General features: G+C 48.8%; 1 protein-coding gene across 10 annotated transcripts in view; it reads right to left on the reverse strand.

The window, feature by feature from the left end:
* USP40 (ubiquitin specific peptidase 40) overlaps nt 1-14305 on the reverse strand; it is a 73781-nt gene that overhangs the window by 4702 nt on the left and 54774 nt on the right. For all 10 annotated transcript variants that reach the window (XM_053655204.1, XM_053655203.1, XM_053655205.1 and 7 more), the window contains 6 exons: nt 13858-13894; nt 12331-12395; nt 8488-8562; nt 6594-6720; nt 4570-4664; nt 3175-3293 (listed from right to left, as the gene is read on the reverse strand). In XM_053655204.1, coding sequence (XP_053511179.1) covers nt 3175-3293; nt 4570-4664; nt 6594-6720; nt 8488-8562; nt 12331-12395; nt 13858-13894 — 518 coding nt within the window. The remainder of the gene's footprint in view (nt 1-3174; nt 3294-4569; nt 4665-6593; nt 6721-8487; nt 8563-12330; nt 12396-13857; nt 13895-14305) is intronic.

Here is a 14305-nt window from a genome sequence, read left to right on the forward strand (position 1 = left end):
ATCATACATAACACTCAAAATTTAGAGACCATAAACAACTGCACTCTAATCAACTAGGCAGCTTACAAGAAATGGGTGAACCCCTAGGAACAGGCAACCTACCACGGGTGGATTACGAAGAAACAAAATGTGAACAGACCAATCATGAGTGAGGAGACTGAATCGGAAATCAAAAACCTCCCAGCAAAGGAAGCCTAGGACCAGACGGTTCTCACTACTGAACCCCACCCAACGTTTAAAGAGAGCACCAGTCCTCCTCGGACTCTCCCAAACGACAGAAGTTGTGAGGACACTTCTGAACCGCCTGTATGGGGCCAGCGTCACCCTGGCATCCAAGCAGACAGGGATGCTCTAGGAAGAGAAAACCACGGGCCCTGAGGAGCACACAGACAAAGCCCTTGACAAAACATCCGCAAGTTGCCTTTAACAATACAAAGGATCACACAACACGGTCAAGTGGGATTCATAGCAGGGATGCAAGGCTGTGTCAAGTAGCTGTAAATCGATCAGTGTGATACCCCACGCTACCAGAATGAGGGGAAAAAATCATGATCATCTCGACAGATGCAGAAAAAACCCCGGACAAGATTCGACGTCTCTCGTGTTGGAAATACACGACATAGAGGAAGTGTCCGTGGAAAAGGTCACGCATGACAAAGCCACGGCTCACATCACGCTCGATGGAGAAGAGCTGGGAGCTTGTCCTCCGAGGTCAAGGACCACACCAGGGTGCCCACTGCTGCCACGTGTGGCAGTAGCACTGGGGCTGCTGGTCGGAGCAATCGGGTAAGAGAGGGAAAGAAAAGGCACTGGGAGCAGATGGGAAGAAGTAAAAGTGTTTCTATTTGCAGATGACATGATGTTATATTTAGAAAACCTTAAAGATTACACCAAAAAACTGCCCTGGCTGGTGTGGCTCAGAGGACTGAATGCCGGCCTGCAAACCACAGGGTTGCTGGTTCGACTCCCAGTTCAGGGCACATGCCTGGGTTGCAGGCCAGGTCCCCAGAAGGGGTGCATGTGAGGCAACCACATATTGACGCCTCTCTCCCTCTCTTTCTCTTTCCCTTCTCTCTAAAATAAATAAGTAAAACCTTAAAAAAAAGATTACACCAAAAACTATTAAAACCAATAAATGTATCCAGCAAACTTTTAGGATACAAAATCAATACACAGAAATCAGCTGCACTCTATACACTAACAGCTCTCTATCAGAAAACGAAAGTAAAAACACCCTATTTACAACAGTATCCAAAAGAACAAAGTACTGAGGAACACGTTTAACCAAGAAGGTGACAGGTGTGCTCACTGAAAACTGTTAGAAACTGATGAAGAATGTCGACCAAGACAAATAAACGTACAGATATTCCATGTTTGTGGACTAGAAGAATACTGTTAAAATGCTCATACTGCCCAAAGCGATCTACAGGTAAAATGCAAACCCAACTAAAATGTCTGGCATTTTTCAGAGAAACACACAGCAGTCCTAAAGTCTGCGTGGAGCCGCAGTAACGGAAGCCATCTCGGGGACACAGCTGGAGGCGTCACGCTCCCTGACTTCCAGTTAGGTTATAAAGCTGTAGTAATCAGTCAGTCTGGGATTGGCATACAAACAAACCCCTAGATCAGTAATAGAACACAACAGAGACCCCAGAAATAAGCCTACATGTATATGGCCGATTAACTTAGACAAAGGCACCAAGTAGACACCGTGAGGAAAGGGCAGCGTCTGTAATAAACGGTGCCGGGAAGGGGGCCAGCCTCAGGCAGACAAATGCAACCGGCCCACTGCCGCAGTGTGCTGCACACCCGACGGACCAGAGACGCAGAGCTGTGAAAGTCCTGGAAAAAAACACGGGCGAGCCCTAAGCCCCTGGACATGGGTCTTGGCAATTACTCCTTGGGTTTGACGCCATAAGCAAAGGCAACAAAAACCGAGTAAACAAGCAGGACCACATCAAACTACACAGCTTCTGCACAGCAAAGGAAACGAAAAGGCAGCCTGTGGAATGGGAGCAAGTGTCTGCCAGTCACACGCCTGGTAAGGGGTCAACACCCAAAGTGTATGAAGAACTCAGACAAGTCAACAGCAGAAACCCCAAACAATCTGATTAAAAAATGGACAGAGGAAATGAACAGACGTTTTCCTGAGAAGACAAACAGCCAGCAGGTGCACAAGCAGGTGCTCACCATCGCTAGCCGTCGGGGCAATGCACACTAAGACCCCGAGTTCCCACCTTGCACCGGTCAGAATGGCCGTCATCAGTGGACGACAAGTGACAAGTGACGGTTGGACGTGGAGGAAGGGGAGCCCGTGTATATTGCCGGTGGGAACGTAAGTTGGTGCAGTCACCATGAAAATGAGTGTGGAGGCTTTTCAGAAAACCACAAACAGAACCACCAAATGGCCCAGCAACCCCACCCTCCGGGCCTCAGAGAACCTCCTGCACTCCCACGTCCAGCTGCAGCACACTCATGACGCCACGGCAGGGGCACGACACCGTGTCCCTCAGCGGGAGCACACTCACACACTCACACACGCAGACAGGACTTATCCAGCTGCCAGAAGGGAGGACACCCGGCTGCTGGCAACCACACGATGGACCCGAGGGCGATGTGATGACGAAGACAAACACCGTGTGACCCTTACTTAAATGTAGACGCTAAAAAAGTCATACACTGAGCGGAACGGGGGGCACCAGGGGCTGGCAGCAGGGGAGGGGAGAGGCTGCAGCAGGGAAAGAGTGAGTTCTGGGGGCTGATGTACAGCACGGTGATGGCAGCCGATAATACCGTCTCATACACTTCAAAGTTGCTCGGAGAGGAGATATTGAATGTCCTCCCCACGAAAAAGAAATGGCAACTATGCAACGTGAGGCAGGTGTCCGCTGACACTGCAGTGGTGACCATCTGCAGTGACACACGAGTGCTGAATGAATGGGCTGTATGTCAACCTCACACCGCCATGCTGTGCGAGCTACGGGTCAACAAAGTCAGGGAAAAAGAGCGCCCGCAACCTTGTCCGGTCTCCGCAGCACGGTGAAAACACACGAAGCTACATTTAACCCAATACGGAAACGGAGGCTGTCTCGGGGTTGACTTACGGCGACAGGCACTACCCCGCTGACCTGTGCGATTTCCAGGACCCTTCCTGTTCCTGAGCGCCCCACCTACCTGAGCTGCTGCTGGCCGTCCCGCAAGAGCCTGCCGGGGCGCTGGCCGTCCACTGTCCAGGCTCTGAGGAAAGCCGGGGACGGGGTGCAGAGCTCCGACAGCGAGGGCAGGGTCAGGGCCTAGGGGAGAAAGACACCTGTCCGCGGGTTCGAACAGGCCCTCGTAAAGCACGTGGCTTTGGGGAAATGCAGCACTGCAGAGGACCTCTGAGGGAGGCCACCCGCCTGATGTGGGCCTGTGCAGCAGCCACAGGACTGTCTCAAATTAGTCACGAGGAATTCCGGTGTTTCTTTGTACTGGAATCAGCTTGAGAGATAAGTCAGTTTTCAATGTCTAAATCTGAGCCAAAAGCTTCTGTTCCGTCCCTGCTTTAGAAAACGACACTGTAAAGCTGGCTTCTGTGAGTGTCCCCTGCCCGAGCAGAGGCCTCTCGGGGAGAAGCGGGCCCGACCTCAGCTCCCGCCGCGCAGCTCTCCAACGGTGTCTGCTCAGCCGAGGAAACGGCTTTGCATTTTGAAATGTTTCAAAATCTGTGGATCCTACTGCTAAACCTGAATGGCGGAACTAATTGTGGAGTAGATAACTTTTATATTAGATTGTAGTGTGTAAAATAGCCAATATTCATCCATTTTTTACCTAAAGACAGCAATTTTGTGTCTTTCAACCCAATACAAAAAATAAGTCTCTTGCCATTTGTTCTCATGAGAATAAACCCCTTTTGTTTTGAGGAAGGTGCTTCCTACATCACGGACCCACAGGTCAAGTGCCAGGAACCGGCGGCGTTCGCACTACCTGTGCCCACATTTTCCCTTTGAGAGGACGATGGGTGCCCACTCAGCCCCACAGCAGTAAGAGGCTCCCGAGGCACCTGACGTGCACTCGACCTGGCCCTTCCACGGGACCAGCACTCTCTCCGTGTGCTGGAGACACCCACCGTCTGGTCTAACACCGCAGCAGGCCGCTGCTGCTCTGACCGCCTGGGAAACTAACACTCCTTTAACTGACGACACATAACACATGGATCGCAGTGACATAAAAACAATGTAAATAAAGGGATAAACTGAAGCTTTACAAATATTTCAATAAATCATGTTTCCCTAGAAACTAAAAATAAATGTAAGCAGCAGGTCACCGAGGATATACTCAGATGAAAGCACAGCAGGCCTGTCCGAGGGAGAAACGAGAGCCGCCAGGGCAACCGCAGAGAGGACACTACCGGGAGCTTTTGGAGCCGCGTGCCTGTGGCCTGCTGGGCCCTCACGCCTGAGCGTGGCGTGAGACACGTGCCACGCCAGAGCAGACTGGGAGTGAGGGCTCGGAGAACGGAAGGACAGGTTACCATCTCCCGGGAAGAAACCAGACGGCACTCAGGTGCACTGCAGGAGGAGGTCTCACCTGAGCCTTGAGCTCCGCTAGAGTGGCATCTTCTGAGATTTCCAGGTCTCCCAGGTAGCGGAGGGAAGTGTCCTTGCACACATCACCAGGAGCACCTACAAAAGACACAGCCACATGTGTGAAAGGGCTTGAAATGCATTTAGTTGATATTTCTGAGACACAGGCAGCGTTTCAATGTCATGAACACTTTCAGTGCAGTTGCAGTCACAAAACTCAGGTTCCAAGTTCCTTGAACTCTCGCCTCCCAATTTTGGATGGAAGCCCCGCCTCCTCACTCAGCAGCCAGGGGGCGCCTGGGGCACAAGGAGACAGTTTTCAGTTTCCTCCCCGTAAGGGGTGGAGGAGTCTCACACTTGTGCTGCCTGCTGGATGCTCTCCTTCCTCAAGAGGACTGTGCTGGTGGTCTAGCCTGCCCTGTTCCCTAGACCACTTCCCCCTTCCCTTCCCCCTCACTCAGCCCAACTCGTCTTGCTGTTTCTGTTTCCTTGGGTGCACATGAGAGAATACAATTGTCAGGAGAGGACAGGCCATTATTCTTGTCTGTCTGGTGCCTGGTCACCTATGTAAAGGTTTAGTGACTGACAGAATCCCTGACAGTACAAAGGCTTTCTGCATTTGTTTTAAAAAGGGGAAAAATATGCCCTGGTTGCTGTGGTTCAGTGGATCGAGTGCTGGCCTGCAAACCAAAGGGTTGCCAGTTTGATTCCCAGTCAGGGCACATGCCTGGGTTGCAGGCCAGGTGCCCAGTAGGGGGAGCACGAGAGGCAACCACAGATTGATGTTTCTCTCCCTCTTTCTCCCTCCCTTCCCTTCAAAAATAAATAAATAAAATATTTTTTTAAAGGAAATATAAAATGCTCTCTCATCTAAAATTCTGGATGTAAAAATTGGCAACTAAATTTAAAATTCATAATAATTTAACTCATTTTTTGCTTTGATTAAATGTTTATTTTGGGGCACACTGTTAGTATATAATAAAATTAGATTATAAATAAATTAAGCAAAAATATTGCATGTTGTTATAAAGAAGGACTATGAAAAAATGAACCTGTGTCTTCCCTTTTATGAAGAAACACACTGATTAAACGTGCTTTTTAAATTTGTGGCTAACTCTGTATGTAATTATTCTATTACTAAAGCATTTTTAGAATTAGTTAACATATCTCTATAACCCAACCAAAGATACTGCCAATTTCATAACTAATTCAACCTGAAAATATTTTATTGCTCTAAACATACATATATTCCTAACTTTAATGAATAACGAGATAAGAATTTGATTTATTTTCAGTAATTTCAGTACTGAGGCTTTAAAACATAGAATACTTTAAGCCCCCCCTAAGCTAAATAATTAAGACACGATTAAAAAATAGAGAGAGAGTTGGTCCTCCTACAGTTTTATCTACAAAGGAGATTGGCTGGTGTTTTCTTTGTAACCAAGTAGCAACCAACTTTTCACAATGGAAGTTTGCACACTCTCCTAGTGACTTCCTGGCTAATGTGGCATAGGCATTGGACGTGGTCCGGAGACAAGTGACAAGCGACTCGGAAGCACAGTCGGGTGCCCACCCCGCCTCTATTACTCTCAGAGGGCAATGGGGGGGGGGCAGTGCCCAGGGAGCAGCAGGAAGAGCGGGAGCGGGCCGGGTGGGGTGGGGGAGGGTGACGTCTGCGACTCTGGCTCCGCCCCAGGGCTGCGGTGCTGGTGCCGTGAGGGGAGCCTCGGTGACCTAGTCCAGCGTGACAGATGAGGCCACTATTCACACTGCCGTGAGAACCTTGGGAGATGACATGCACAGATTCCTTGAAAAACCTGAATACCCTTCTACAACAAAGATTTCAACAGGCTGGACCTGACGGTTTCAAAGCGTTGTATACAGCAGGATGGCGCTACTGTTATGGAGCGGCTTCTGGACTAAATAGGTTCTGATTTTCAGTCATACATTTTTCAAAAGTAACTATGTCATTCGCCCCTCAGTCATTTCACTTTGTGACACCCTGGCTGCTGCGGTGTGTGTCCTCACCTGGGGCGGAAGCAGCTCTCCAGACCGCACCCGGAGAAGGGGTGCAGGTCGTCTGGTCCCGAAGGCTCTTCCCCTGGGCTGCAGGCCCCCGAGGCTGGTACCACCACACGGGCACCTGCAGGAAACCCTGAAGGATGGAGGATTTCTAAATGCTGTGCTGTACACAGCGAGCTTCCACTCTTACTCTCACAGAAAGAAACATAGTAACAACGTGTTCCTAAATTCACTGGTTTTCCTTTGACATGTAAAACTGCCACACAAGGTCTGTCCAGGAAAATGTTCAGCCATTGTTCACGTAATGACGATGACTTGTGCAAAGTCGATGTCACCCAGCAGCCAAGGAGAGTGGACTGGACTGCACATGCGTGAACAATGACAACTTCACTGTACTGGTCAGTGGGGGCGGTAGACGCCGTTGACTGAGCATGTGTACTGTGTGGCCTTCACATTCAAAATGACTGAGCGAGTACAGCAACAAATCTGCATCAAATTGTGCCTTAAGCTTGAACATTCTTCCACAGAAACTATTCTGGGATGGTTCAGAAGGCTGCAGCTATGGGCAACTGGTGATCAGCAGCTTCATTAAGACAATGCGCCTGCTCTTGCATCACGTCTTACGCAGTTTTTTTGTGTGAAACATCAAATCCCCCAGGCGACTCAGCCCCCCCTACAGCCCAGATCTGGCAACCTGTGACTTCAGGCTTTTCCCAAAACTAAAATCACCTTTGAAAGGGAAGAGATTTCAGACTGCCGATGAGATTCAGGAAAATAAAACAGGGCAGCTGATAGCGACTGGGAGAGCTGTGTGAGGTCCCAAGGTGCCCACTTGGAGCACAGAGGGCTCTGGCCCCTACGGAGGGACTCACCGTGTGGCTGGGGGCCAGGGGAATGCACACCTACTTTTCTTTCCCAGCTTTTTATATACTTTGAATTTTGTATCATGAGTATTATCAATTTGAAAAATGAAGAGTATGGTTTAAAGCACCACAGAACTCCCGGAAGTGGTGGGAAAGAGCAGGCCAGGTGCTGGTGTGAGGCGACCCTGAGACACATCGAGTGAATGAAACACAGAGCAGCAGGTGTAACAGCTGCTCCGGACGTGACCCTCTACGGCACCTTTAAAGAGGACTCCTGTATATTTACACCTGGCATAAAAGCAGGCACCCCTGCCTTGGAAGGACGCGTGAAGACGAAGTCGTTAGTTGTGGCCCTTTCCGGGGAGAAGGAGGTGGGAGACTTGTTTTTCACGTACGGCCTTCTGTGCTGCGTGAAGTCTCCAGTCATAAGCAAATGGTCACCCGAGTGCTGGGATATTGGGTCACTTAAAAAAATTTTTTACGTGCATCCACATTTAAAACCCCAATAAATAAAGGTTAAAAAGTGGTAAGGAGCAGTGTTTATAAAGGAGCAGGGAGCCGAGCCCTCTTACACCCTGCTGACAGGGCTGTACATTTGGTACAACTCTTTGAGAAGATAATTTGGCAACATGTATTATGGAGTTTTTAAAAAGTTTTGACTTATTGATTCCATCTTCAGAACTACCTTAAAAAGGATTTGTTCTTAAGTATTACTAAAAGAAAAAAAACAAGCTAAGTTTCCAACAATGGATTTAAAGTAAATTAAGCCGTGATAAGTCATACATCAGATACAATAACAGGTTTTGGATTTTATGGCCAGGTCGAAAAATCAAATCTTAAAGTAGAGAATAAAACTCCACACAGTTGACTGCACAGGAAGGGACACGTGAGGTGCCTCTCGGATGGGCTCTGGGTGAGCGCCGCGCTCTCTCTGACCGCCACCTGCTTCCCCACAGCCAGAACCCACCGCCTTTGCAATCGGACGACAGCGACAATGGCTGCTGTTCACCAAGTGTCTACTGAGGACAGAGTCTTACCGGAGGAAGAAGTTTTCCTTCAACTAAAAGCAAAGTGTCTCCAGAACGTATCATAAGCTCTCTCAGTGTTGCATCCTGGGAACACAGAAGTGCTTTTTCGTCACATGTAACTTCTGCTGGGCACAAACAGATCACTGGGCCTTTTCCCCCCTGGAACCCTCTGCCTCTATTACCCTTGAAATAAATAAATGAATGCATAATAAAGCAGATGTCGAAGAGTAGCAAATAAGCTAGGCTGACAAAGCAGTCTATCATTATATATTAAACTACGGGTGTGAACTGTAAGTGCCCTAGAAGACACAGAGGGAGGGAGAGGCATGAAGCAAGAAGTGACGAGAGACTGATTTACAGGAGATGAGTGGTACTTAAGTCTAAAAAGATGGGTCGCATCTAGAAAGCTGGGTGAAACAGGAGAAGGAATTTCTCATGAAAAGGCCAACAGAGCAAAGTGAAGCTTATGTCAAAAATACGTAGGGCCTGTTCCGGGGAAGAGCTTAGGGACCAGATGATTAGAGTGGGCAGTACCAGCTGGAGAGACAGAAAAAAACCCTGGTTGAAAGGGTGGTCACAGGTGGAAGGGATGTGGAATAGGAAAAAAAAAAAGGAATTTTTAGTTCCTTTGAAAAAAGCAACTCAAGACTTTGGAGGAGTTTTCAGAAAGCAGTCTGGCTGCTACCGGTGCAGCACGTGGAGGGGGCGCACCTGCTGCAGGGAAGCCTGCGGCAGTAACTTATGTAGGAGGGAAAGAAGGGAGAACTAGGCTGAACTGCACGGGGCCGGGCGGAGGAGGGCAGCGGGCATGGTCAGGAAGGCATGGGGAAGTGACAGGACTCTGGAGACTGCCCCCCCCCGCCAACACCAGAGCAGGGTGAGCCACATTTCAGGCAGAAGACACCTGGGCGGGACGGACGGCAACTCTGGGAAGAGGAACCAGTGGTGAAGGTCGTGAGTTTGCTCTACACAGCGCTAGAACGATTTGCTACCAACATGGGGCGTGACAGAGACGACCACACAGAAACTGGGCCACTCTCCTGACGCCGAACTGCAGGTCCTGAGGACCCTCCAAGGTCTGTTTCTTCTGGCCCAGACTCAAGAGTGTCACCTCAGTACTGGCACTGCCGCTCAGCAGTGCTCCAGGGGACGACCCCAGCACGCAGGCTCTAAACAGCCGTGGTGGATGTTCAATGCCACAGTCGGTCGCTGAGCAGGAGCAGGCAGACAGAACTAGGGAGGGCGGCTGTGCTCACCAAGCTTCATTTTGGGTCTCCTTCCAAGGCTGTGGGCTTGGATGGGCAGCCTGGTGCCATCTGGACCAACGTGAGACACACCAGGTTCAGCCTGTCCTGTGATCCAGCTGCCCCTGAGGCTGCCCGGGAGCCTGGCAGGATCTAGAGGAACAGTCTGGACCACAGCAAAGTGACTGGCAGGCGGCAGAACTGCCCCCAACCGACAGAGAAATACTGAGACTAAAATAGTGAGGGTCACAATTCAGAGTGTATCTTCAAATTCTTCCACTAGTTAAAATGTCTTTTGTTCTCTCAAGTTTCCTGCCTCCTAATGAAGAACTTCTACTCCTGGGGATGCCCGCTCTGGTCAAAGGGGACTGGACACAGAGGTCAGAAGTGTGCCCCGTGGGCTGAGACTTGCCCTCCTACTGCTCTCAAGTAACTGTGGGAGGAGAAAGTGAAGGCAGACTCAAGTATAAATTTTTATATGCTAAAAAAATTAAGGCTTTCTTTAGAATTATGAGTAAGGTGAATGTCCTGTATGAAAATACCAAATAGAGACGTCTGGCCAAGATGGAGGCATAGGTAGACACACTGTGCCTCCTTGCACAACCAAAATTAAGGACAACAAAAATTTAGAAATAAAAAACCAACCAGAACTGACAGAAAACTGAACTGTATGGAAATCCGACAACCATTCATCCAGACCAGTAAGATGGGTGGAGTCGGAGGCTGGAGGAGAAGGGTTGCGGCAGGAAAAAGCGGCAGCTGCTGGACCAACCCAGGGGCACAGGCGGCGGCTGGCAGATCCCAGGCACAGGGTGGCAAGGGGCAGACCCAGTGAGGTGTGTAAGGTGGGTCTGACTGGGTCCCCTGTGGTCACACATTCGTGCAGAGATAAACCAGGTGAAAACGGGCAGCAAGACAGACCCTGCAACCCAGGGCCCCAGGGCCCCAGCGCCGGGAAATAAAGCCTAAAAGCACTGACTGAAAACACTTGTGGGGGTTGAGGTGCTGGGAGACACTCCAAGCCCCACCCGAGAGTTCACTGGAGAGACCCACAGGGTCCTAGAATGTACACAAGCCCACCCACCTGGGAAGCAGCACCAGAAGGGCCCAGTTTGCTCGTGGGAAGCGACAGAAGGAACTGAAATCCGAGAGAGAGCAGGTCTCTGACCCCGCCCCCAGATACAGCATCACAACCCAACCACACTGGGTTGCCCCACACTGGTGAACACCTAAGGCTCTACCTTTCATACATAATAGGCATTACCAGACCAAAAAAAAAAAGAAAGAAAGAAAAAGGAAAAAAAAAAGGCTCAAACGGAAGAACGGATCAAAACCCCAGAGCCAATACATCGAAGCAACCAAGAGTTAGCCAACCTATCAGATGCACAGTTCAAAGCACTGGTGATCAGGATGCTGACAGAATTGGTTGAATTTGGTCACAAATTAGATGAACAAATGAAGGCTTCACTAAGTGAAATGAAGGAAAATGCACAAAGAACCAATAGTGATGGAAAGAAAACTGAGACTCAAACCAATGGAGTGGACCAGAAGGAAGAAAGGAACAACCAAACAGAAAAGAATGAAGAATTTAAAAAAATGAGGAGAAGCTTAGGAACCTCTAGGACATCTTTAAACGCTCCAACATCCGAATCATAGGGGTACCAGAAGGGGAAGAGGAACAGCCACGAGTGGAAAACTCATTTGAACAAATAATAAAAGAGAACTCCCCCAATCTGGCAAAGGAAATAGACTTCCAGGAAGTCCAGGAAGCTCAGAGAGTCCCAAAGAAGGTGGACCCAAGAAGGAACGCACCAAGGCACATCATCATTACATTAGCCAAGATTATAATGAAGGAGAGAATCCTAGAAGTAGCAAGAGAAAAGGAGACAGTCACCTACAAAGGAGTTCCCATCAGACTGTCAGCTGATTTCTCAAAACAAACCTTACAGGCAAGAAGGGACTGGAAAGAGAGTATTCCAAGTCATGAAATCCAAAGACCTACATCCAAGATTGCTCTATCAAGCAAAGCTTTCATTTAGAATGGAAGGGCAGATAAAGTGCTTCCCAGATAAGGTCAAATTCAAGGGGTTCATCATCACCAAGCCCTTATTATATGAAATGTTAAAGGAACTTATCTAAGAAAAATAAAATAAAAAATATGAACAGTGAATGGACAGCAAACTGTTATTAACAACCACCCCTAGAACAAAGGCAAACTAAGCAAACAACTAGAACAGGAACAGAACCACAGAAATGGAGATCACATGGAGGGTTAGCAACAGGGGAATGGGAGGAGGAGAGAAGGAGAAAAGGTACAGAGAATAAGCAGCACAGACAGTAGGTATAAAATAGACAGGGGGAGGGCAAGAATAGCATGGGAAATGTAGAAAATAAAGAACTTACGACACACGGACATGAACTAAAGGGGGGGGGCAATGTGGGTGGGAGGGGGTGTCCAAGGTGGAGGGGAATGAAGGGGAGGAAATGGGACGACTGTAATGGCATAATCAATAAAATATATTTTTAAAAGACTAAGAAAAAAACAGAAAAAGAAAATACCAAATAAACACATCATTTTAAAGAATGAAGTGTATACAAATAAGCTTACTTCCTCGCACAAAGGCTCCCCAGCTTCATAGCACCAATCCATTTTTCGTAAATGCCATGTGTCCCCTAAGAAAGAACCAAAATCACAATTAAAAGAACTCAGAAGAGTATGTTTTCAGAGTTTGTCTGGAATAACAGTTCTGGGTAAATAAATACCAAGTAGATTTGATCTAATAATTATTAACTAATTTTCCTTAAAAATTTCCACTTCCAAAGCATGAAAAAAACTGTTTTCCCAATTTGCTTAATTTTCTCTCTATTCCATCAAGAGAAGTGTAATTGTATATAATTAATGTATACTTGCAAATAAAAGTATCACTTGCTATTATAGGACAGTGCGTTATGCCTTTGGTATTTACACGTACACATCACACGAGTATATGCCATGTATGTGTATATATGCAAGTGTGGACTTTCTGCTAAGACCATGAGGTTGTGTTTCATTTCACCGTCTTAGCTGAAAGCACATGCGAGCCCCGCCCAGCGCCCGAGGAAGCGCATAGCAGCGTGGTCGGCGTGAATGGACACTGGTAAGTGGCAACCGGTCTTCATGAGACTCCTGTTCCTCACGCGCCTGGGGCACTGAGGAGACGGGGCGGGGACTTCTGGAGGAGAGGGTCCGAGTGGAGCCGGGTCGGGACGCTGGCTGCTGAGGAAGACATTGATATCCCTTGCAGTCAGTGCCCCTCCCTGCTCAGAGAGGCCGCAGCCTGGGGAATGAGCAGGAGTCTCCTATTTGTGCTGCGGCCACAGCCAAACCAAATCCCAGTGCTCTGCTCTGCAGACCCTTTTTGTCACTAGTCCTCGTTTTAAATAGTGATACTTATATGAGTATTTAACTCATTCTAAATATGTTTTTTGAAAGACCACCAGTGAGTTAAAGGCGAACAGCACTTTTTCACAGCGCATGAGGTGGAGAGAATCAGGCTCTGGAACGGGAAGGGCCATACACGTGCAGCTGCCCTGGGCCAGCCTGGCATCCGTGAAAGGGAGGACTGACTGGTACCAAGAGGCAATGGCCTCTGCATGGAGCTCCAGGGCTCGTCCCCGCCCCTTCCAGTGAGTGGGGCCCAGGACACAGCCTCCAGAGCAGGTGCTGCACGGCCTCACGCACTGTCCACACTGCTCACTGGGCAGCTCCTTCGGACACTCTGCGCTGGTCTCATCGCTGTCCCTAGTCTGCACCTCAACTACTGGTGCGAACCACAGTCCCGAAACTCTGAACCAGTGAGGGTTACAAAGTAATCAGTGGAAGACTAGGGGATTCCAGAGGCTACAGACCCTAACTTCCTCCCTCCCGGGCCTTTGCTGGACCCCACTCAGGCTTCCTTCCTCAGTGGCAGGCTAACTCGCAACTGTGTCCTCTCAGCTGCTGATGAGAACTGGGAGAATTCAGTGTGTATATGCAAATGTAGAGCGCAACAGACACCCCTGGGGGGAAGTGTGAAGCGTTTCCATTAGGCTTGTTAATCAATACTTATAAGTAGATGTGGATAAGATTATATATCTTGCATGGCCTGTAACTTACCTGATAGGCCAAATTTCTCCAGCATTATCTTTAAACACTGTAAAAAAAAAAGTATGTCCATTAGTTTTCTGTTTCTGAGTGACAGTATTGAGAGAAACAACCTTTTTGGACCCTGGGCCTATTTAAGTCCGATCCTCTTTAATGATTAATAGATAAAGATGACTTAGTTAAGACGATTAAGCAAGCCTTCCTTCTGAAGAGCTAGGTGGGGCCGGCTCAGGAGGGAAAAACACTGCCTGGGATTATTCGCAGGACTTAATTCCAAGTCCTGCTCGCCCACCTCCGGGGCTGCCCCTGACTTCCCTCCCAGGCAGACGAGCGTTCCAGTTGGCCAGGCTGGCTGCACAGCAGCACTGTGGACGCTGAAGCCCATTCGAGGGCACTAGCCACTCTGTGGCACCCAGGCCGCCACGGCTCGCAGCTCACAAGAAGAGGTGTGTACACCACG

This window comes from Artibeus jamaicensis, unplaced genomic scaffold (assembly GCF_021234435.1).
Source record: "Artibeus jamaicensis isolate MK-2021 breed Jamaican fruit bat unplaced genomic scaffold, CSHL_Jam_final contig_944, whole genome shotgun sequence".
Lineage (NCBI taxonomy): Eukaryota > Metazoa > Chordata > Mammalia > Chiroptera > Phyllostomidae > Artibeus > Artibeus jamaicensis.